This window comes from Mirounga angustirostris, unplaced genomic scaffold (genome assembly GCF_029215605.1).
Source record: "Mirounga angustirostris isolate CCGP_5_RB_7025 unplaced genomic scaffold, mMirAng1.0.hap1 SCAF_17, whole genome shotgun sequence".
Taxonomy (NCBI): domain Eukaryota; kingdom Metazoa; phylum Chordata; class Mammalia; order Carnivora; family Phocidae; genus Mirounga; species Mirounga angustirostris.
In genome coordinates this window covers 609,449-634,115 of record NW_026991725.1, presented here as the reverse complement: position 1 = coordinate 634,115, position 24,667 = coordinate 609,449, and the positions used below count along the sequence as shown (strand labels likewise).

Here is a 24,667-nt window from a genome sequence, read left to right as displayed (position 1 = left end):
CTCAAATAAATAAAAATAAAATCTTTAAAAAAAAAAGATTTATTTATATATCTTAGAGAGAGAGAGCGAGCACAAATGGGAGGGGCAGAGGGAGAGGGAGAAAGAATCTAAAGCAGACTCCACACTGAGAAACAAACAAAAAAAACAAACAGACATTTAAATACAGAGAGCAAACTGGTGGTTGCCAGAGCGGAGGTGGGTGGGACCTTGATTAAGAACTATCAACTTCCATTTATAAAATAAGCCGCAGAAATGAGAAGTACAGTATAGGGAATATAGCCAATAATATTGTAATAACATTGTATAGTGACAGATGGTGATTACATATACTGTGGTAAGCATTGCATAATGCACAGAATTGCCAAATCACTGTTGTATACCTGAAACTAATATAACATTGTATATCAATTATACTTTGATAATAACATTTTTTTTTTAAAGATTTTATTTATTTGACAGAGAGAGACACAGCGAGAGAGGGAACACAAGCAGGGGGAGTGGGAGAGGGAGAAGCAGGCTTCCCGCGGAGCAGGGAGCCCGACGCGGGGTTCAATCCCAGGACCCTGGGATCATGACCCGAGCCGAAGGCAGACGCCCAACGACTGAGCCACCCAGGCGCCCCTTGATAATAACATTTTTAAATTGTAAAATTTAGTCAGATATTTTAATGCCAAGAAAACAGTTAATTGTGCTTATATGAATGTCTTTGTTCAATTGAGGACACTTAATAAACAAACATTTGTTGGTGCCTATGTTGCAGACAGTTGGGGAAATGGATGGAAGCAATCACAGTGGCATCTCTGAGTTCCTGCTCCTGGGGCTCTCAGAGAGTCCTGAGCAGCAGCGGGTCCTGTTCTGGATGTTCCTGTCCATGTACCTGGTCACAGTGGTGGGAAATGTGCTCATCATCCTGGCCATCAGCTTTGATCCCCGCATGCACACTCCCATGTACTTCTTCCTGGCCAACCTCTCCTTCACAGACCTCTTCTTTGTCACCAATACAATCCCCAAGATGCTAGTGAGCCTCCAGTCTCAGAACAAAGCCATCTCCTATGCGGGGTGTCTAACACAGCTCTACTTCCTGGTCTCCTTGGTGGCCCTGGACAACCTCATCCTGGCCACAATGGCATATGACCGCTATGTGGCCATCTGCCGCCCCCTCCACTACACCACGGCCATGAGCCCTGGGCTCTGTGTTTTGCTCCTCACCTTGTGTTGGGCACTTTCTGTCCTCTATGGCCTCACCCATACCCTCCTCATGACCAGGGTGACATTTTGTGGTTCCCAGAAGATCCACTACATCTTCTGTGAGATGTACGTCCTGCTGAGGCTTGCATGTTCCAACACCCAAGTCAGTCACACAGCGCTGATTGCTACAGGTTGCTTTATCTTCCTCACCCCCTTAGGGTTCATGATCATGTCCTATGCCCGAATTGTCAAAGCCATCCTCCGAATACCCTCAGCCACTGGGAAGTACAAAGCTTTCTCCACCTGTGCCTCCCATTTGGCTGTGGTGTCCCTCTTCTATGGGACACTTGGTATGGTATATCTGCAGCCCCTCCAAACGTACTCCATGAAGGACTCAGTAGCCACAGTGATGTATGCTGTGGTGACCCCCATGATGAACCCTTTCATCTACAGCCTGAGGAACAAGGACATGCATGGGGCTCTGGGAAGACTGCTCCTAGGGAAACCCCTCCAGAGGTTGCTCTGAGATAATTTTGGGTATCGAATTGGAGACTGAGAGTTTCCTCTACCATGTGCAAGGCATTATCCTATGGGAGACAGGAGAGTGATTAGCTCAGAATGGGCTTATATTATATCTGTGATGAAGAAAAGACACCTCTATGTAACCCAGTGTCCCCCAGACCTTGCCAGCCTTGGCAATGCTAACACTAATACTAGAATTTTACAGGATCATTCTTTCAACTTTCCTGATCATAAGACCACAGGGCCACCATCCCAGCCTTTCAAAATATGCCAAGTTATGGCCCGGGGAGGGGTGGGTCTCTGGTGTTCTCTAGCACACATCCACTCATGGTCCTGAGTTCTGGGGGAAGACCCTAGCCCTGGGCAGCCCATCCTTCATTACCGTGGCTCCTCACTCCATTGCCCCGTCTCTTCTGTTTGCTACCACTCAATCCTTCACTCAACACAAAACTCCCCAGCTTCTCAACACAAGCTCATGAATAGGAATGGTTGTGGAGGCAGCAGAAGGCAGGAGGTAACAGTGAGACTCAATCTCTACTTAGGTTCAGCCAGCCACGTAAAATGCGATGAATAGAAACTGAATAGCACCGGACAAGGTTAGTCACTGGGCTGTGGCAGTTCCAAAGAGGGAGCAATCCTTCGCCGATCATCAGTGGAGCCAGACTAGACTTTGACCGATGGAGAATTGAATTGATCTGAGGTTCAATTCAAGTAATTGATAATGACTGGGTGCCTATTAAGGGCCCCAATCTAGGGTACAAACATGAATCAGGAGCTCACAATAGACAGGGAAGAAGAGTGTTTTAAGGCAATGTCTGAAGGCAGTGGTTATGCTCTGGGCAGGAGGGTTAGGGGGCACAAAGGAGGAAAGCCTAGCTTGGCTTGTTAGTGAGGGAGGATTCAGGGAAGGCTTCCTTAGGGTGGTGACAGCTGAGCTGAGACTTAAGCAACACCATGCCACATGAAGAGTTACCCAGGAAAAGTGGCAGGGCAAAGTAAGATCACTGTGAGAGAGGAGGGACATGGTGTGGAGGGGAGTCTTCCTATCTGCAGTAGCCAGCCAACGTTCTCGTCCTAGCCCGTGTGTGGTCCCTTGTGTGGTCATGGTCGTCCCTGGCTAGGCCTTGTGTTCTCATCTGAACGTTGAGTACAATAACATCATGTCACTCAGAGGGTAGCTGTGAGGATTACATGAAATAGTCATTGGCCCATAGTTGTTGTGGTTGTTATTAAGCAGAAACAGATGGACAAAGACAAAGAGGCAGGAAAAAGCCTGGTAGGTGAGGGTGTGACCCAACTGAGAGTACCTGGTGAGACAAGCAGCAACCTGTGGTGAAGCTGAGGGAGTAGGTGGGAGGGATTTCAAATGGCCTCCAACGTCTTATAGAGGGGCTCGAAATAGAGTCTGTAGACAATGAGGTACTACAGGATGTCTATTAATTTTAACTTTCATTGTTTTTAGTAAACCAACAATGTGCATTTCCTGCAGAAATACTAAAATAAAAATAAACCCCAAATACTTACCTGTCTGTCTGCTACCCAAAGACAACTATTTGATATAAATTCTAAAACATTTGGTATAAATTCCAAACTTTGATCTCTGCTCAATACATCTATATTTCAGAATGAATTCAAATTGTTTTGCAACTTGCTTTTTCACTTAATAATGCCTTTCTATGTTAGTAAATATTCGGCTGCATTGCAACTTAAGGCCTATACAGTATTTCAGTGTGCAATTTAATGAATATAGCAGAATTCATTTAACACACTGTTTCAATATTTAGTTGCGTTCAGTTTTCCTATTGTTTGCAACTTGGCAATACCATCTCCGTGTGCGTCTCTGTTATTGTTTCCTCAGGGGAAACTGGTGAAATGGAATTGCGGGGCCAAATGTTTTTATTGTTCAGAGCCTTTGATACATTTCCTGAAACATCCTCCACAAAGTTTATAATATCCTAGACTTTAATTGGAGGGGCCAAGAGATCCTATTTTTGTTTTGTTTGTGTTTATTGACCTTGAGGGATGGAAGGAGAGGAAGCTCCAGAACTTTTAAGTGCAACAGGCAAAAGCAAAAGCAACTTTGTGCTTCTTTAGCAACATTGTTCTACAAAGGTGGGACAGGGTTTCTGGTGAGCTCAGCTTCTGATCTGTTACTCTCCCGGAAGCTGTGCCCATGAGATAAAAGCCTCCCCCTCTTTCACCAACAAAGGAAAGCACTAGAAGGCAGGCCCTGGACACAGCAAGGCTGTGCTGCAGTAGGGTATTACTCCCTGCTGGTAGGATGGTGTCCCTCAGGAGCCAAGTTCTGCTCCACAATGAGTCACTTCTTCCTCAGTCATCCAGAAGAGATGACAGCCAGACCATGGGAGTATCTCCCTTGGACACACTTGGACACAGGAGGTAGAAGGAGGGGTAATGACAGCTCATATCTCTGTTTTCTTCTTTGTCCTCTTCATCCCAATAAATATATTTTATTTAAAATCCTGAGTGTTAATGTGGCTTAACTTGGCCTTTTGAGCTGTGGCAGATTGTGAGAAATGGTTGTTACTCCAGGACATTTAGGCATTTTCCCCATAGCCTAGTAAAAACTTCTGGGACATAAGCTCTGATTATACAGTAGTCGCCCCTTAAGTGTGGTTTTGCTTTCTGTGGTTTTGGTTATCTGTGGTCAACCACAGTCAGGAAGCAGATGGTCCTCCTGACACATCCTCAGAACATCAAAAGTATCCTGATGCTACAGGATACTTTTGCCTATGCTACTCATCTCACTTCCTCTCCTCATGTAGGCAGTTTATCATCCTCACATCACCACAAAAGGAGCTAAGATATTTTAAGAGAGGGAAAGAACACATTCACACAATTTCTATTACAGTTCATTGTTATAATTGTTTTATCTTCTTATTGCTCTTAATCTCTTGCTGTACCTACTTTATAAATTATACTTTGTCCTAGGTATGTATGTGGAAAAAACATAGTATATATAGGGTTCAGTACTATCCTGTGGTTTCAGGCACATTGTTAATGAGGGTTAGCCTATTTCCTATTGTGTGTTACTTCTAGAATGTAGCATGTTGGAAGTCCCAACTGAAAACCTGGAGTGCTTCCCTCTGTCAGGACTCTGCCTCCACGTTTTGTCTCTCTGGCTCCATAAGCCTGCTAAAGCTTGGCTCACGGCTCAGCCCCTCAGCCGCACCTTCTGCTCCCAGCCTCTCAGCCCCGGTCTTAGAATCAACAAATGGCTTGTGGGGAAAGCAGGGAAATTGTCAGCAGTGTCTCTCTGGGATTCTTTTTTTCCCTGCGTTTTGGCCCTTCAGTTCATTTGGTAGCTTTTTGATGCTTCTCAGACTTCTCGGGGCAAAGATGTTTCTTGGCTTGACCAGGAGTGTTGACACAAAATGAACAAACCTTTTCGAGTTTATTTAAAAAAAAAACAAAAAAAGGTGGAGAGTTTTATTAGAGCCCAAGTGAGGAGAGCTGCCTGGGATACACAATCTTCACAAAGAAGAGAGTGCTCTGGAGAAGGAATGTTTACTCCAGGATCATTTGTTTTTGTTACATCAAGAGTTACAAATCATCATGATGAAGGATATTTCAGAAAATTACAGACTTTATCTTATGCTTTTAGTACGTGCAAGAGTGCAGGCTTTGGAGGTGTGGGAACAGAACTCTGGGAGATTTTTACTCTCATCTTGTGTTTGAAATGTTTCTTTTAAGTTATTTGCTAATGAAACCGATGTACAATGTGTGCTCAGGGCAGAAAGAGCTTGTGCTTTGAAGTTTGGTGACGTCATTGTGACCTTGGTAAAGTGTATCTTTCTTGGGAGCCCAGGTGCAGGGCCCACAAACATTAAAAGTTGAAAGCTTCCTTTATGAGGAGCAAGTCTAGAGTGGCTCTTCTCAGCCACAGTTCCAAAGGGAATTGAGTTCTAATAACCTAAGGTATCCATTCTATGTAGTGAGTTAGCTTCTGTCCTGTGCATCTAGAATGTTGCTAGCTGTGGAGCCTTGGGAGAATTGAGAAAATTGTCATTCAGATAATTTTGTATAGGGCTTAATTCTATCATGGAAACCCAGTTGTGAAATGCTAGTATTGTTACAGGATTGCAGGGTTCTTGTATCACGGAGTCAAAAAATGAATCTCACGGACACAAAACGGTGAAGTGAAATGACAGTTTATTAAGTGAAGGTTGAGACCAGAAAGCAAAGAAGAAGCTCTCTAGAGTGAGAGGGGTCCTGAATGGGTTGCCACTGAAGGTTTTTAGTGGCAGTCTTTTATAGAGAACTGACTGAGAAGCTTGTGGCCTTGAGATTCTTGTGCCCTCTTGGTTTGAGCAAAGACTATTGATAACACCCTTAATGACTTAATTCTTCGAGGTTTGGTTATTTTCTGGGATTACACCATAGCCGCCAAAGAAAAATACTCCCTGACATTCAGGGCCAGGTGGTCTGGTCTATTCTCTTATCTCTTGTTCACTCTGTCTTAGCACTTTTGCCAGTCAGGACTAGTTTCAGAGCCCAGCCAGGGGCCCCCTACCTCTCCCTGCCTAGACCTTAACCCTTTCCTTACTCACTATAAAGAATTGTATGAAACTAGCTTAGGCCACATGCCCACATAGAACCATCACTGCGGCCAGGCCAGTGACATATGCAAATGCCTCAGGTGGAACCACATGCCCAGGAACCACCCAGATGCCAAATAGGAACTAATAGCTGTTAGAAAAGGGGAAATAGAAGTCAGAAAGACCATAAATGTTCACTACAAGCAATTATCAGGTAAAATAAAATGTAGACTTCTGGCTTCCTCTCTGAATTGGAAGTCATTACTCTCATCCTCAAAATAAAAAAAAAAGATGAAGAATCAAAACAACAACTCTTTTAGATCTATCAAATAATTGAGGTCACATAAATAAGAATTTAACCTTTGCTGTTGAAAGCCATTGAGATTTTAGGGGCTGTTTGTTAGCACAGTGTAACCTAGCCTATCTTACCTGATATAGATGGAAAAAATCTTTTCCACTCAATGTGAGACACAAAATCATAAAGCATTATAAAGAAGGATTGTCAATCGGAAAATAAAGAGCCACAGCGAGAGGCAAATGAGCATTTATTTAGGATTAAAGAATTGCAATTCAGAGAGCATGGATTCTGGTAGACACCCAAACGGTGCCCCGCTTATGGGATGAAAGCAAGGGGCTTTTTATGAGGAAAAGGAAGGGGCAATTACATGAGTTGGAGAAGAAAAGTTTTCTATGGGGAGGAAAAAGGGTGTCTTTGAAACATGGAGAGGTAGGGATTTATTGACACCTGCACACTTAAAGGTCATGCTTCTCCATGTGTCATATGTGTAATTAGCATGTTAAATATCCACCCCTGGGCACGATTTTTAGTATTATAATGAGAGAGAAAGTGGGGGAAAGTCATCTTTGGGGTCCATCTTGGCACAGACTGGTTTGGTCCCATCCTTGCTGGTCTTTGTCTTTGAGTCCCTCCTTTGGTAGATATCCTGCTTCTGCGTTCCTTCAAGATATGCTATTCAAGGGGCACAGAGTTTCAGCTATCAAGGAATGCTGGATTTTGCAGTTAGGGCTGAGAGGACCAGAGTCCGGTCCCTGCTCTGTCTCACCAAGGTCTGGAGATCTTTGATGCGTAATAGGTAAGACTAGTTGGGGCAGTGTGAAATGCTCATCGGGTAGATGGAGTAGTAGAAGTAGTGGTGATAATGTTCTCAAAATGTTTTCTGGGTTCAGCCCTAGGAAAAAGTTCATCCAGCCTATTGTAATCAAGGGTCATTTAATGTGAAGAGCTGTGGAGATTATCTTGTCCCAGCTCTTTATGGTATAGGTAGAAACAAACCCAACCATAGAAAGGAATGTGGTTATAGCCCACATTCCTGATTTTTACTCATAAGAACTTTGCCCTTTGAGGGAAGTTCATTTTCTATAACCCTGAGGTGTCCGGAGACCCAAGAATATCAGGAAAGAGACATACATCATGTCTGCTCCTTAGACCGTATTGGCAGGCACCGTCCCCAAAGGCAGGGGGCTGACAACTTGGGTGGGTCAGTGGTGAGCACACAGGTCCACCCTCCTTTTCCCCTATCAGCTCAACTCTCTGTTCTCGAGGGATTGGCTCCTAGCCAGAGGAAGCAGAAGAGAGTACCTAGACTACTTTTCATTATTATACTTTCAGCAAAACTTAATTTTTTTTCCTAGTTAGAAGGAAGCAGGGTTGGGGGGAGCCCAACAATAACATCAAAGGTGCTGATATTACAAGGCCACATGCTGATGGGAAGTGATTCCATAGTATGAATTTTATTCTCATCTCCCATCATCATTCATTCTTCATTTTCTCCATATTCATCTTCAAGCTCAACATTCCTGAGGCATCTCGTTCGATAATCCCAATTCTCCCATCCTCTCTCATCTCCTGTTCTCCTGTGTCCTTTCCCTAATTTCTATCTTTCCTTCTTACCCCTTCTGTTCACCATCCTCTCCCGTCCCTCCCTATACCCTCATGTTATATCTTCATTCCTCCACTCTCATTCCTGTCCTACCTCCCACTCTCCTGTGTTTTCTTCCCATCCTCCTCTCAACCTGGCCTCTGTTCTGTGACTCCAAGAAGAGATTATAGGGAAGCCAAGCTCCTGGTGTAGCCATAGGACAGATTTAGGAATGATACAGTGGAGGGGTAGTGGGATTGCCAGGACAGGGTAAGTAGCCTTCCAAGGGAAGCTGGAGAAAAGATGCAAATCAGAAATGGATGAGCTGAGGCTGGATAAACATCAAGGTGAGAAAATTCTCGGGATTGGAGTTGTATTGATGTATTTATAAAGTTAGAAAGAGGCATCGCTCCCAGAAACTTCATTTATGGGCATTTTCTGAGCTAGGAGATTTGGGAGGGAAAAAATAAGACTTTGAAGGAAAAGGTTATATTGTACATTCCTCACTGAAAAAAATCAAAGGACCTGGTTGAAGTATAAATGCTTATTCTTCCAAAGCCTTTATCATATATGTGAAAAAGAGGATTTATCCAATAGCAAAGACATGGCCGGGGTGGAGATGGAACATTCTTTTTTTGACATGAAGATATATCATGTATACATTAATGTAGTTTTAATTTAGTGATCTATTTCTCTCTATAGCCCCTGTCTGTCCACTAAACATCCTATTGGGTTCTGGTGTGATAGTGAAGAGAAGGAATTGATTTTTTTTTTGGATGTGAAAGGTGAAGTGTAGAATAGAATAAACTTGGCACTGGGCCAATGGTTTAAAATGGTTTTCTGCACTCTGATCTAGATGGAATCTTATGCCCCACCAGAAAGAAACTTCACAGTGATATTCTTTGTTACTTAGGTTAATGGGTTACCTATTAGCCAAATCGCCCCTCCCTGTAGGTCATTGCTGTCCGGAACCACCCAGCTTCTAGGGCTTCAACCTTACCCAGAAAAATGAGCACAGCCATACACGAGGCAGCGATTTCCCCACAGCACTTGCTCATATCCCGCTATCTTATTTGTTTCTCTTTATAGCTTTTATCGCTGTGATATTCCACATATGATGCTCATTTATGTATTTTGTCTTTCTTAACTAGAATGTGTTTCACATAAGTCCAGAGACTTCTATTTTGTTCCCTAGTCCCCTAGGAGGGTGTCTGGATCATAGAAGCAATTTAATAAATATTTGCTGTGTGAATCAATTATGTAGGCCTTCTTTGCAGGATAAATTCATCACACAAATCTTCAGGCAGTGAGAGATAGGGTTACGGACGATTTTCCCAGTTATTGTCTTCATGGGAAGTTTTCTTAACCCAGAGAAGGCAGGAAAGAAGGGATACTATTAACCCTTAGGTTAGTGACTGCCTCCCCGCAAGTACTCGCCACAGGGCACCCTGGACATCAGGATTTCTAAGGCTGTAGATAAGTGGGTTCAGCATGGGATTGATAACAGTGTTAAAGACCCCAACCCCTTTATCCTTGTCCGAAGACTCCTCAGAACCAAGACGCATGTAGTTGAAGATGCCAGTACCATAGAAGAAGCAAACCACAGTGAGGTGGGAGCCACATGTGGAAAAGGCCTTCTTCCTGCCTTCCACTGAACGGATTCGTAGGACTGCAACTGCCACGTGTGCATAGGACACAGTGATGAGGACCAAGGGGGCTACAGCCATGAAGGCTGCTGCGACAAAGAGCAACAGCTTGTTGAGCTGGGTGCTGGAGCAGGAGAGCTGGAAGAGCTGTGGGAGGTCACAGTAGAAGTGATTGACTGCATTGGGACCACAGAAGTTGAGGGTATTTAGGGCAATGGTGTGATTTAGTGCATTGGTAAAACCTAAAGCCCAGGACACAGACACCAATATCCTCTGGACTGTCTGGCTCATTCGAGTGCTGTAGGTAAGGGGCTGGCAGATGGCCAGGAATCGGTCATAGGCCATGACTGTCAACAGAAAGCAGTCCATCCCAGCCAGAAGATGAAAGAAGAAAAGCTGTGTGAGGCAGGCTCCATAGAGAACTGTACGCTTGTGGGACAGGAGACGAGCCAACATCGAGGGAACAGTGACGGTGATGCACCCAACATCCAGCACTGATAGGTTCCCCAGGAAGAAGTACATGGGGGTATGGAGTTTGGGCTCCACCAAGATGGCAGCCAGGATGCTGAGGTTGCCTCCGACTGTGACCAGGTAGGCAAAGAAGAAGACTACAAAGACCACAGACTGCAGCTGTTCTGTTTCTACTAGGCCCAGTAGAATGAACTCAGTAACAGACGTCCTGTTGGCTCTAACTTCTGGATCCATGAGTTTCTGTAAGGAAATGTCCCAGGAGGGGAGCTATCAGTCCACTCCAATTTATTTATTCAACATAAATGTTTTAACCCACCCATGTTCAGGGCCTAAGGTAAGTTCTCAGCTGTCTAGGGGATAATATTCCCATTCCCCAGGTCACACCTCACTCACTGACCTCTTCCTTCACCTCGATGCCTTTACTCTGCTCTCAGCTGAGATGCCCAAACCCCTCACCACTTTGTCCCTCCCATCCTCTCCTACTTGAAAGGGTCAGAATACTTGGGAAAATGAATTAAGATAAAGCAGACTTCCCCTTTAAATGTCGTGAGATTAAGATGGATTTCTCCATTTTACTTTGAAAGATCGGCCCAAACCAATTAGCAGATTTCAAAATAGAATTAGTATTTCCAGAGACACCAGAAAGCATTTGAAAACCTAGGTTTCAAAGTTATTAGAGATGTTGAAGGCCAAGCAAAGATACAGCAAAACTCAGACCCATGACTGCAGATATCAGGTAATTCAGCCAAGTACGTTTCTCCAAGGTGAGGGACATATGCTGAAGTATAAATTCAAAATCCCTACATCAATAAATTCCTGGTGTTCTTGGTGCTAACTAAGCCTTTACATTAGACTTTGAATAACAGCTTAATTTAAAGTTATTTCTTCTTTTTTTTTTTTTAAAGATTTTATTTATTTGACAGAGAGAGACACAGTGAGAGAAGGAACACAAGCAGAGGGAGTGGGTAAGGGAGAAGCAGGCTTCCCGCCGAGCAGGGAGCCCGATGCGGGGCTCGATCCCAGGCCCCTGGGATCATGACCTGAGCCGAAGGCAGACGCTTAACGACTGAGCCACCCAGGTGTCCCTAAAGTTATTTATTCTTTTTATAGTATCTGCTGCTTGCCTCTGAAAACAAAGCTGTAAGCATGACCTGTGGGTGGGCTGCAGCTGGGTGCAGTTAGCTTTCTGCATTGCACAGCCACCACCCTTTCACTTGTCCTTAACTCAGGCGTAGTAGTTTGACCAATAGCACTAAGGAGAGATCCTCAAATGAAGCAGGCACATATGTAGAGAGACAGATTGAGCCATGTTTTCCAGATCTTATAATAAGATCCTGATGAAAAAAATATCAGTGTTTCTCTATTGCCCATATTATAAGCAGAGCTAGAGCTCCCTAAGAGTAATATTACTCCCTTGCATAGAATACACTGGAATCAGAGGGAAGAAGTTGGAGTCTGGTGACTCTAACAGGAGGGTGATGGGCTCACATGAATGAAAAGTTGGACGCAGTGATCTCTAAAATACCCTTAAAATTCTAGGATCACATGATTGGTGAGATGGAGGATCATTCTCAGGCATACTCATCATCGATGAAATTGGTAAGTGCTTTGCAAATGGACAAATAAATGGATGGATAGCAGCTATAATATATACTATATTAATAGATTAATATATACTATGTTAAAGAACAATTAACTACTCTCCATTCCCCTTTTCAGGTCCATTTTAACATAAGCATTAGATTGTGACCCTGTGATTTTCTACCTCCTTGCTCATACTGTTTTCTCTACCTGCAATGGCTCCCTTCCAACTCCACCTCCTATGTATTTCAAGAGTTGACTTAAGCTGGTTTCCTGAAAGTTCCTGTATCAAAAGCATCTCTGTCTGTCTGTCTGTCTCTGTCTCATAAGCTCTTACTACATATTATTTCATGTAACTTATTACTGTTTATCTTCTTGCTCAGTCATTTTTCTATAGAGCATATCTCCCCTACTTCACTGTAAGTGACATGAAGACCAAAAACAGGTTTCATTCAATTTTACAATAGCAATACTTATGGTAATGCTTTACACACAGTAGGTACTCAATATTTATTAAATAAATAAGTGAATGGTTCAAGTATTCATAGGATTGCAGAGAAAGAGAGCATCAGTATGACCTAGAGTTGTCGTGGAAGACTTTCTGGACAAATTGGAACTCGAGCTAGAGTTTTGTGAATTAGTGTGATTTATGGGGGGTGTAGAGGCAAATGCAGGGTGCAACGTTGCTGCAGAGACTACTGCTTTCCTTGGTTTTATGGGACAAGCAGGTAATGTAGCTATATACACACTAGCATGTTTCTTTTCAGGTAAACCACTGAAAAGAATAAGGCCCTTAGAAGGAGCATACCTTACAGATAAGTAAGTTATAGCCAGGGATAGAAGAGCAGCAAAGCAGCTGCCACCAACCTGCAAATGGTGAGAGATGAAGCTTGCTTGAAATCAGTGGGATTCTGGAAGACCTCTGACCATCCAGAGACATCCAGAATGTCTAAGGGGTCACCGTGACGCCTATCATGAGGAGCTTTCCTGTATTATGATTCTCAGAGGTTTGTTAGGAGTCCCAGGTTCTCCCTACTGAGGTATTACAGCTCCCTATCCTGGAACTCCAAACAATCCCTCCACATTCCCAGTGACAAAAAGGCTCAAAAAGACCTGGGACTGGAGTGAAGGTTCTAGGCTGCCTGATGCAGTGGGTTCCGGGCAGTGAACCAGACTCAATGAATCCCTTCATACTCTCTCCTAAGAGTAACAGAGAACAGGCTTCCAAGAAATGGGGCCTTGGGCAAAGGGGCACAGAAAAGGAGCCAGGACCTTTGGGTTATATCTTCTGATCTTCCCGTAAAACATTTCCTTTTCCCAGGGGCATCAGTTGTACCACATGAAAAGTCAGGTTTGAGCCAATGGCAACAAAGGAAGCTCCATTTCTGTTTTGTAAGGGAGGGTTAGGACCCCTGAGCATACTCACCTAGGCATGGGCATAGAAGCCAGTGAGGCTCTTCAGGAAGAAGTTGAGGAGCTATGCAGACCCAGTTATCCACCAGAAAGCAAGTTAATGAGGGAAACAAGCTGATAGTCTCTCTTTTGTAGGGCTATCTTCTTTACAGTGTTTTCCCTCCCAGAAGGGAGGAGACAGATGGGGAGAGAGACAAGTTGTTTTGTAAACAAACCTTCCTAAATATAGCAACCATGACTTACACCTTCTGGTACTTAGACTTTCTTTTAAAAAAAAAAGAAGAAAAAAAGGTTTTCTCTCTAGCCCTAGCTTTATAGGAGGTAGTTAGGGAAGGTGATAAAAATTCCACTTAATGGTGGTGTCACTGAGGTCTACAGAACTTGTTCAAATCCTCAGAGCCACCCAGGAAGCTAGTGTAAGTGGGACTAGATATAGGTTTGCTAAGGGAGGAGTTTATTTCTCAGATGCCAACCCCAAGCAGAGCCTTTGAGCAGAGACAAACTAATTTCCAGACTTTCCTTGGACCTGGGAATGAGGAAGAGGCCCCAGAAGAGAGGCAAGAGGGAGAAGTTTTCTTCAAACCCAGTTTCCTAATGAGTCCTCAGGAATGTGGTTCTTTCTCCCTCAGGGCCTTGTTAGTTGGGAGCCCCTGGGAATGTATCTTGGGTATGTTCAATGACTCTAGACGTGGGGGTAGAAGAGCTATATTGTTCTAGAAGGACTCCTGTGGAGCTGCCTGCCAATATGACTGTCTAGGCCCGGCTCTGAGGGAATGAGAGCCCCGGTCAAGGCCGCACAGAAGATGTGGGAATATTGAGGGTTGTGTTCTCTGACTCCTATACTCACCACTACCTACTCAACACCCCTCTTCCAAGAGAGGGTGCTCTGTCTTCTCCCACCAGAGAACCCTTCTACAGTAGGAAATGTATTGTAGACAGACCTGTTTTCTTGTTACTAGTGGTTGACCTTGGACAAGCTGCTGTACCCTTTTGAGCCTCAGTTTCCTCATCTATGAAATGAGCATATCCTCTATCCTAGCGTATTGCTTGCAGATTAAATAAAGTAAGATTCACTCAGATGTTAGTAGAAGTTTGGCAACATGTCAACATACCAACTGATAACATTTACAGGTGTTTGTTAGGTACATGGTAATACGCTAAGCACTTTACAAGCCTGGAGTCCCTGTGAATCCTCATACTTCTAGGAAGTATGTTGCGGTAGACATTTCAGATGTCTGATGCACATCTCCCTCAGCCTTTCTTCTAATTTCAGCTGTGGCTGGGTCAGACAGTTCCCTGTAGGCTCCTGTTTGTGGCTGGCTGACAGAGGGTAGCTTCTTCCTTGGGATCGTCTGATGCCATGAATAATGGCGGTGGGGGTGGGGTGCTCACTAGGTCTGAGCATGTGTACTCAGAGTGCAGGGAACACCTTGACAATACGAAAGGAGAGCCAATGAATAAACACCCCAACACCCCTTCTTCAGACAATTCCAGGAGGCATTCCATATGCTCATGCTCAATCAAGTCTCTGCTGGATGTCCATAGCAGAGATGTTGGTGTTGAACCCCTCAGTCAGGTACACTTCTTCCTTCTTTGTCCCCTCATAACCACAGTCTTCCTCCCAGGGACTCCTGCTCCCTGAGATGACGTCCCAGTTAAGCCACACATGCATCTGGTCTCAGGCTCTGCTTTTGGAGGAGCCCGACTAAGACAGCTGCTCCTAGGAGTAGCCCTAGGAAGCATGTCCTCCAGATGGGATTCTGGAACTGGACCATTCACCACAGTCTGGGTTAAGTGGGGTTGGTGATAACCATAGTTTCATTACTGAGACTCAGTTGTGGTATGTTGGGATGAGGTACAGGTGAAAGGTGAAACCCTGGGTCATATGCTAGCACCAGCACAGTAATATGATGAGAACCATGGTAATTATAAGAACTGTGGAGTTTTAAGAATTAAGGGTAGCTTCTGTTAACTTTTCTGGATGCCTGAAGAAACAATGATAGGCCCAGGTCAGGCAACGATCAATTTAGGATATGTTGTAAAAGCCAGAAAACTTCCTTGGCAATGTTTCATGGGGTGTTCATCTTCTGCAGCCACAAGGTAGACAGCATTGAAAATCAGTTCTTGTACCTAACTGTAAGGGTCACAGAACTACAAGGGAGGCTGAATGTGCAGCTTAAAGGGAAGGGCACCTCCTGTGCTAAATCCAGGGCCCTGCTGAGGAAGGAGTGAGATCCTGAGTCTTGGGATGGGAATATTTGAGAGGTTGAGCATGAGAATTTTGAACCCCCAGTCTCTCTTGGTGCCACTTGGCAAAAGCATCCCTTTCTAGTTGCTGGTGGAGATCAACCTTCTTTTGTGTGATGGCCATGCAAAGACCTCATATGAAGCAGATGCCTTACAAGATGATTCTTGTCGTCCTCAAGAACATTTCCCATGTCTCCTCTGTGCCCCCAGAATAATTGGGATTAGGTCTCAGCATATTCTGAGAAAGGCAATCCCACCCATGATGCAAGAGAAATAATTTACTCACTGAAAGAATCCCATACCTGGCCATGAGAGGCCGAATAATACCCGCCCTGGATATCCATATCCTAATCCCTGAAATCAACTTTCTATGGAAAAATTAGGACCTTGTAAATGTGATTGCTAGGGCTCTTCAACTGGGGAGATGATCCTGGACCATTCAAGTGGGCCCCAGCCGTCACCCCAAGAGTACTTACGAGAGAGAGGTTGAGGGCTATTTGATTACAGAAGACAAGGCAATGTGAAGATGGAAGCAGAGAGGGAGTGAGGGGGCCACGTGGCAAGGAATGTGGGCAGCCACTTGAAGCTGGGGGCACAAGGAATACATTCTCCTCTGGAGCCTCTGGAACAAATGTTCCCTGCTGACATTTGAAGTTAGCCCTGTACGACTCATTTTGGACCTTTGGCCTCCAGAGCCATGAAACAATAAATTTCTGTTGTTTTATCTCACTACTAAGTGTGTGGCAGTTAGTCACAGCACCAATAGGAAACTGACACATTAGGCAAATTCTCCTGGCAGGAACTGGAAGTTCCTCATTTATGGAGGAGCCATGTGGGAGTGGGCCATGGGGCCCAAAGGAGTGGGTGAAAAGTAAGGCTGAATAGGGAGAGTTAATTGACAAGGAAGCACTGTTCATGATTCATGATTTAACATCCTAGCAAGGATGCCTGGAGCTGGTCCTAATAGACTGCAGAGATGTCTCTTTGAAGCTGGATGTTGGTTATAGGGACTCTTCAAGATCTGTTAAGTTGGCAGGCTTACCTCTGGGAGTGTGTCTTCCTCCAGGTCCTCGTGGGCACAAGTGTTCCCAGCCCATCACTTCAAGGTTATGGGGTCACTTTAATCTACAGTTGGATGGAGGTCATTGGGGCAACCTCTGGGGGCATGGAAGAATGTGTCTTCTGGTGGGTCCCCGGACAAGACTGCAAGGTGCAGGAGCCAAATTATGGGCCTTATCAGTGTCTTCAGTTGGACTGAGGTCGGAGGGCCTGAGAAGCATGGATGAGCATGGGGCACTTGTCTCTGGTGGGGCAGGGCAGGACTGGCAGCTAAGAGGGCCAGAGCTGGGTCATGGGCAGCTTCAGTATCCACAGCCAGGGTCAAGGTGGCAGGGCTATTAACTGGGGCACAGGTGGGCATGACTTCTGTTGGGTCCCTTGGCAGATGTTGCTGGTGACAGGACCAAGGCCAAACGGGGCTGTAGCTGAGTCCACACGGGGACCAAGCTGCTGCCAGGTCTGTAGCCAGGACTACTGTGGGCACATCTGCCACCTGGGTGCAGGTCTTCCATCTCAAAACAGCCCTCCCCAGTCTTGGGTTCCCCCAGGGTCTCACAGTCTCCTACCTAGAACCCAAAACTCCCACAACAGCATTTCCTGTCCAAAATATTGTTGTGAGTGGGGAAATGAGTGGGGGATCTCCTCTTCTGCCATTTCACTGGCTGCTATTTTATTTATATATATATATACTCTCATGATATATATATATATCATATACACTGTACAAGCAAGCTTACATTTTATAGGATTGGGGCAACTTTTATCAACTGGGGGAAAAGTTAGAACATACACAAAAATAAATTCTTTGTATTTTAAATATTTGACTTAAATATAAATGTAAATATACTAGAAAAACATCACTGATAAGTATTTATACATTTAGATGGAAAAGTCATTTTGTTCTAAGCATGACAAAGCAAAGAAGATAAACTTCATAGGGGCGCCTGGGTGGCTCAGTTGGTTAAAGCAACTGCCTTCGGCTCAGGTCATGATCCTGGAGTCCCTGGATCGAGTCTTGCATCGGGCTCCCTGCTCAGCGAGGAGCCTGCTTCTCCCTCTGACCCTCCCCCCTCTCATGTACTCTCTCTCATTCTCGCTCTCTCAAATAAATAAATAAATCTTTAAAAAAAAAAAGAAGATAAACTTCATAAAAATGTCAAACTTCATTTGGGAAAGAGAAGCCTAAGCAACATAGAAGACAAGTGGGAAATTGGCAATATATTTGCAACAGACGGCAAGGAGATACTACCCTAAAACTGAAGGGGGTTCCACCAATTGTTAAGATAAACTACCTCAAAGGTGCAAAAACATGAACTAGCAATTTTGAAAGCATAAATATAAATAAGAAATAAGTATATAAAAATCAATTGAATCATACTCATAAACAAAGAAATTCAAATTTAAATATAATTCAATATTTAATCTAATTATCAACGATAAAAAGGTCTATATATAACACCCAGTTAAAGCAAGTGAGGTAAGAAGCATTCTCACAAACTGCCAATCAAGATGTACAATGATTTTTGGCAAATAGAAAAGCAGAGAATTTTTTTTAAATTTTATTTTATTATGTTATGCTAGTCACCATTTATTACATCATTAGTTTTTGATGTAGTGTTCCATGATTCATTGTTAGCATATAACACCCAGTGCTCCATTCAATACGTGCCCTCCTTAGTACCCATCACCAGGCTAACCCATCCTCCCACACTCTCCCCTCTAAAACCCTCAGTTTGTTTCTCAGAGTCCATAGTCTCTCATGGTTCATCTCCACATCCAATTTCCCTCACTTCATTTTTCCCTTCCTACAATCTTCTTTTTTTTTTTTTTTTTTAACATATAATGTATTATTTGTTTCAGGGGTACAGGTCTGTGATTCATCAGTCTTACACAATTCACAGCACTCATCGTAGCACATATCCTCCCCAATGTCTATCACTCAGCCACCCCATCCCTCCCACCCCCCACCACTCCAGCAAACCTCAGTTTGTTTCCTGAGATTAAGAATTCCTCATATCGGGGAGCCTGGGTGGCTCAGTTGGTTAAACGACTGCCTTCGGCTCAGGTCATGATCCTGGAGTCCCTGGATCGAGTCCCGCATCGGCCTCCCTGATCAGCAGGGAGTCTGCTTCTCCCTCTGACTCTCCCCCCTCTCATGTGCTTGCTCTCTCTCATTCTCTCTCTCTCAAATAAATAAATAAAATCTTTAAAAAAAAAAAGAATTCCTCATATCAGTGAGATCATATGATACTTGTCTTTCTCTGATTGACTTATTTCGCTTAGCAGAATACCCTCTATTTCCATCCACATCATTGCAAATGGCAAGATTTCATTTTTTGATGGCTGCATAATATTCCATTGTGTATATACATATATATATACCACATCTTCATCTATTCATCTGTTGATGGACATCTTGGCTCTTTCCACAGTTTGGCTATTGGGGACATTGCTGCTATAAACATCGGGGTGCACGTACCCCTTTGGATCCCTACATTTGTATCTTTGGGGTAAATATCTAGTAGTGCAATTGCTGGGTTGTACGGTAGCTCTATTTTCAACTTTTTGAGGAACTGTTTTCCAGAGTGGCTGCACCAGCTTGCATTCCCACCAACAGTGTAGGAGGATTCCCCTTTCTCCGCATCCCCACCAACATCTGTCATTTCCTGACTTGTTAATTTTAGCCATTCTGACTGGTGTGAGGTGGTACCTCATTGAGGTTTTGATTTGGATTTCCCTGATGCTGAGCGATATTGAGCACTTTTTCATGTGTCTGTTGGCCATTTGGATGTCTTCTTTGGACAAATGTCTGTTCATGTCTTCTGCCCATTTCTTGACTGGATTCTTTGTTCTTTGGGTGTTGAGTTTGTTCAGTTCTTTATAGATTTTGGATACTAGCCCTTTATCTGATATGTCATTTGCAAATATCTTCTCCCATTCTGTCGGTTGTCTTTTGGTTTTGTTGACTGTTTCCTTTGCTGTGCAAAAGCTTTTTACCTTGATGAAGTCCCAATAGTTCATTTTTGCCCTTGCTTCCCTTGTAGAAAGGCAGAATATTTACCAATTTTTAACTTCGCGTTTCCTTACATGGGTATACACACACACACACACACACAACTTTTATGAAGATAACCAGTGAAATAATTTCAGTTATATGGAAACATATACAAATAAGAATATTAACCCCAGTATTATTAGTAATTGCAAAAAGATAGGAAAGAAATAAAATCAATAGGGATTTGTTAAACGGATTATAGTTTATACATAAAATGGAATATTATGCAGCCTTTAAAATGGATAAAATTGATTTGTAGGATGATATGTAAAAAATCATAACATGTAACGCAGACAGGGGAACAGCACATATCAAAGCAGTATAGTGTTTCACTTGCGTGTGTGTGTGTGTGCATGCAAGTGTGTGTGTGTTCATTTGTGTGGAAAGCTAAACACCAACTATTACTACTAGTTCTTTTTTAAAAAAAAATTGGATTACTGAGGGAATGGCATAAAAGAGTGACAATGACAATACAATTCTGTATTGTCTGAACTTTTACAACATGATGTATTACATGTATAGTAAACTTTTTAAGTAGCAAAAAATTGGAATAAAAATTTGGAATAAAAAATCTAGGCAAATTCCAAAGGGAAGGTAATCTCCCAAATTTTTAAAGAAACCCTATCATCCTGGAGATTAGACAAAGTGCCAGAAATCAGTGTTTTGGGTCATCATTTATCATGTTGAAACAATTGATCCATTTTACTCTAGTGATTACACATGAAATCAACCCTTGAGGCTTGAGATAAGTGTTCATATGGAAGAAAGGCCAGAGGCACGGGATTTTTGGAAACAAATAAGCTCCTTTTTGCAGCAGTGTTAGATGCCAGCGGATAGAAAAAATGGTGGTGAAAGATGTGGTGACTCTTCAGGGTAAACAGAGTGAGACAGTCTATTCAGACTAGCAGAATCAGAGGCATTACAAATGGAAGAACCTTGATGATTACCTTCTGCCTCTGTCAAGTAGAACCAGACAAGGTAAAGAACTTACTTAAGGGGCACCTGGGTGGCTCAGTTGTTAAGTATATGCCTTTGGCTCAGGTCGTGATCCCAGGGTCCTGGGTTCGAGCCCCGCATCAGGCTCCCTGCTCCACGGGAAGCCGGCTTCTCCTTCTCCCACTCCCCCTGCTTGTGTTCCCTCTCTCACTGTGTCTCTCTCTGTCAAATAAATAAATAAAATCTTAAAAAAAAAAAAAAACTTACCCAAGGTCAAGAACATTGCCCACGAGAGGAAGTGATGAGGTCAAGACCATGTTGTAGATCTTCCTCAACAGTTTTCTTGACCCTTCCAGGAAGCTCACTGTTTGTATCCCTGAAGTTTATTTGGTGGCTAAGAAAAGATCAGGAAAGAGCTATCTTTTCCCCATGTCTTTTGATAGTCTTGGCAGGCATGACTCAAAAAGCAGAGAGTAAGTAGGTAAGTTGGATGGTTAGTAACAAATTCTGATGACATTTTAGAGATAGAGATAGATAAAATACCCAGCATTCCCTTTCACTCTTTTTCCATCTGATAAGCCTCCTTAACATTCTAGGAGCACCTTCTGTTCAGAGAAATGGAAAATGAGTCCCCTGAATAATTTTTGGCACTTCCAGTGAAACTTAATTTTTTTTTTTATCCTCAGTAGAGAGGATAGGCTACATGACGGTGTTAAGGTCATATAAAGGGTTCATCTCTCCCTCCGACGTATTTCACTTAGCATAATCTCCTCCAGTCCCATCCATGTTGATGTAAAATTTGGGTATTCATCCTTTGTGATGGTTGAGTAATATTCCATTGTGTATATGGACCACATCTTTTTTATCCATTCATCTGTTGAAGGGCATCTTGGCTCTTTCCACAGTTTGGCTATTGTGGACATTGCTGCTATGAACACTGGGGTGCATATGGCCCTTCTTTTCACTACATCTGTAGTCTTTGGGGTAAATATCCAGGAGTGCAATTCCTGGGTCATAGGGTAGCTCTATTTTTAATTTTTTGAGGAACCTCCACACTGTTTTCCAAAGTGGCTGTACCAACTTGCATTCCCACCAATGGTGTAAGAGGGTTGCCCTTTCTCCACAACCTCTCCAACATTTGTTGTTTCTTGCCCTGTCAATTTTTTTTAAATTTTTTAATTGTTATGTTAAACCTCATACATTACATCATTAGTTTTAGATGTAGTGTTCCATGATTCATTGTTTGTGCATAACACCCAGTGCTCCATGCAGAACGTGCCCTCCTCAATACCCATCACCAGGCTAACCCATCCTCCCACCCCCTCCCCTCTAGAACCCTCAGTTTGTTTTTCAGAGTCCATCGTCTCATGGTTCGTCTACCCCTCCGATTTCCCCCCCTTCATTCTTCCCCTCCTACCTTCTTTTTTTTTTTTCTTAACACATATTGCATTATTTGTTTCAGAGGTACAGATCTGAGATTCAACAGTCTTGCACAATTCACAGTGCTTACCAGAGCACATACCCTCCCCAGTGTCTATCACCCAGTCACCCCATCCCTCCCACCCCACCCCCACTCCAGCAACCCTCACTTTGTTTCCTGAGATTAAGAATTCCTCGTATCAGTGAGGTCATATGATACATGTCTTTCTCTGTTTGACTTATTTAGCTCAGCATAATACCCTCCAGGTCCATCCACGTCGTTGCAAATGGCAAGATCTCATTCCTTTTGATGGCTGCATAATATTCCATTGTATATATATACCACCTCTTCTTTATCCATTCATCTGTCGATGGACAACTTGGCTCTTTCCACAGTTTGGTTATTGTGGACATTGCTGCTATAAACATCAGGGTACACATACCCTTTCGGATCCCTACTTTTGTACCTTGGGGTAAATACCCAGTAGTGCAATTGCTAGATCGTATGGTAGCTCTATTTTCAACTTTTTGAGGAACCTCCACACTGTTTTCCAGAGTGGCTGCACCAGCTTGCATTCCCACCAACAGTGTAGGAGGGTTCCCCTTTCTCCGCATCCCCACCAACATCTGTCATTTCCTGACTTCTTAATTGTAGCCATTCTGACTGGTGTGAGGTGGTACCTCATTGAGGTTTTGATTTGGATTTCCCTGATGCCGAGCGATATTGAGCACTTTTTCATGTGTCTGTTGGTCATTTGGATGTCTTCTTTGGACAAATGTCTGTTCATGTCTTCTGCCCATTTCTTGATTGGATTCTTTGTTCTTTGGGTGTTGAGTTTGATGAGTTCTTTTTAGATTTTGGATACTAGCCCTTTATCTGATATGTCATTTGCAAATATCTTCTCCCATTCTGTCGGTTGTCTTTTGGTTTTGTGGACTGTTCCCTTTGCTTTGCAAAAGCTTTTTATCTTGATGAAGTCCCAATAGTTCATTTTTGCCCTTGCTTCCCTTGCCTTTGGCGATGTTCCTAGGAAGAAGTTGCTGCAGCTGAGGTTGAAGAGGTTGCTGCCTGTGCTCTCCTTTAGGATTTTGATGGACTCCTGTCTCACATTGAGGTCTTTCAACCATTTGGAGTCTATTTTTGTGTGTGGTGTAAGGAAATGGTCCAGTTTCATTCTTCTGCCTGTGGCTATCCAATTTTCCCAACACCATTTGTTGAAGAGACTGTCTTTGTTCCATTGGACATTCTTTCCTGCTTTGTCAAAGATGAGTTGACCATAGAGTTGCGGGTCCATTTCTGGGCTCTCTATTCTGTTCCATTAATCTATGTGTCTGTTTTTGTGCCAGTACCATACTGTCTTGATGATGACAGCTTTGTAATAGAGCTGGAAGTCCGGAATTGTGATGCTGCCAGCTTTGCTTTTCTTTTTCAACATTCCTCTGGCTATTCGGCATCTCTTCTGGTTCCATACGAATTTTAGGATGATTTGTTCCATTTCTTTGAAAAAAGTGGACGGTATTTTGATGGGGATGGCATTAAATGTGTAGATTGTTCTAGGTAGCATTGACATCTTCACAATATTTGTTCTTCCAATCCATGAGCATGGAACGTTTTTCCATTTCTTTGTGTCTTCCTCAATTTCTTTCATGAGTGTTTTATAGTTTTCTGAGTACAGATCCTTTGTCTCTTTGATTAGATTTATTCCTAGGTATCTTAAGGTTTTGGGTGCAGTTGTAAATGGGATCAACTCCTTAATTTCTCTTTCTTCTGTCTTTTTGTTGGTGTATAGGAATGCCACTGACTTCTGTGCATTGATTTTCTATCCTGCCACTTTACTGAATTCCTGTATGAGTTCTAGCAGTTTTGGGGTGGAGTCTTTGGGGTTTTCCACAGAAAGTATCATATCATCTGCAAAGAGTGAGAGTTTGACTTCTTCTTTGCTGATTTGGATGCCTTTGATTTCTTTTTGTTGTCTGATTGCTGTGGCTAGGACTTCCAATACTATGTTGAATAGCAGAGGTGATAGTGGACATCCCTGCTGCGTTCCTGACCTTAGGGGGAAAGCTCTCAGTTTTTCCCCATTGAGAATGATATTCAGTGTGGGTTTTTCATAGATGGCTTTTATGATCTTGAGGTATGTACCCTCTATGCCTATACTCTGAAGAGTTTTGATCAAGAAAGGATGCTGTACTTTGTCAAATGCTTTTTCTGCATCTATTGAGAGGATCCTATGATTCTTGTTCCTTCTTTTGTTAATGTATTGTATCACGTTGATTGATTTGCTGATGTTGAACCAACCTTGCAGCCCAGGGATAAATCCCACTTGGTCGTGGTGAATCATCCTTTTAATGTACTGTTGGATCCTATTGGCTAGTATTTTGGTGAGAATTTTTGCATCCATGTTCATCAGGGATATTGGTCTGTAATTCTCCTTTTTGATGGGGTCTTTGTCTGGTTTTGGAATCAAGGTAACGCTGGCCTCATAAAATGAGTTTGGAAGTTTTCCTTCCGTTTCTATTTTTTGGAACAGTTTCAGAAGAATAGGTATTAATTCTTCTTGAAATGTTTGGTAGAATTCCCCTGGGAAGCCATTTGGCCCTGGGCTCTTGTTCTTTGGGAGATTTTTGATGACTGCTTCAATTTCCTTAGTGGTTATAGGTCTGTTCAGGTTTTCTATTTCTTCCTGGTTC

At 43.2% G+C, this 24,667-nt stretch overlaps 3 protein-coding genes across 5 annotated transcripts in view; 2 read left to right on the top strand and 1 right to left on the bottom strand.

Moving 5' to 3' along the window:
• Positions 1–24,667, top strand: part of LOC123853571 (olfactory receptor 3A10) — a 268,345-nt gene that overhangs the window by 175,960 nt on the left and 67,718 nt on the right. The window contains exon 4 of one of the 3 annotated variants that reach the window (XM_064582126.1): positions 11,806–12,725. The exons of the other annotated variants lie outside the window; for them this stretch is intronic. Coding sequence (XP_064438196.1) covers positions 11,806–11,892 — 87 coding nt within the window. The 3' untranslated portion in view covers positions 11,893–12,725. Of the gene's footprint in view, positions 1–11,805; positions 12,726–24,667 lie in introns of those variants that run through there. 3 annotated transcript variants of the gene reach the window in all.
• On the top strand, positions 717–4,444 carry LOC123853569 (olfactory receptor 1D2). Its single transcript, XM_045888142.3, has one exon. The coding sequence runs from the start codon at positions 752–754 to the stop codon at positions 1,712–1,714; it is 963 nt and encodes a 320-aa protein (XP_045744098.1). The 5' UTR covers positions 717–751; the 3' UTR covers positions 1,715–4,444.
• On the bottom strand, positions 9,553–10,512 carry LOC123853570 (olfactory receptor 3A2). Its single transcript, XM_045888143.1, has one exon. The coding sequence runs from the start codon at positions 10,498–10,500 to the stop codon at positions 9,553–9,555; it is 948 nt and encodes a 315-aa protein (XP_045744099.1). The 5' UTR covers positions 10,501–10,512.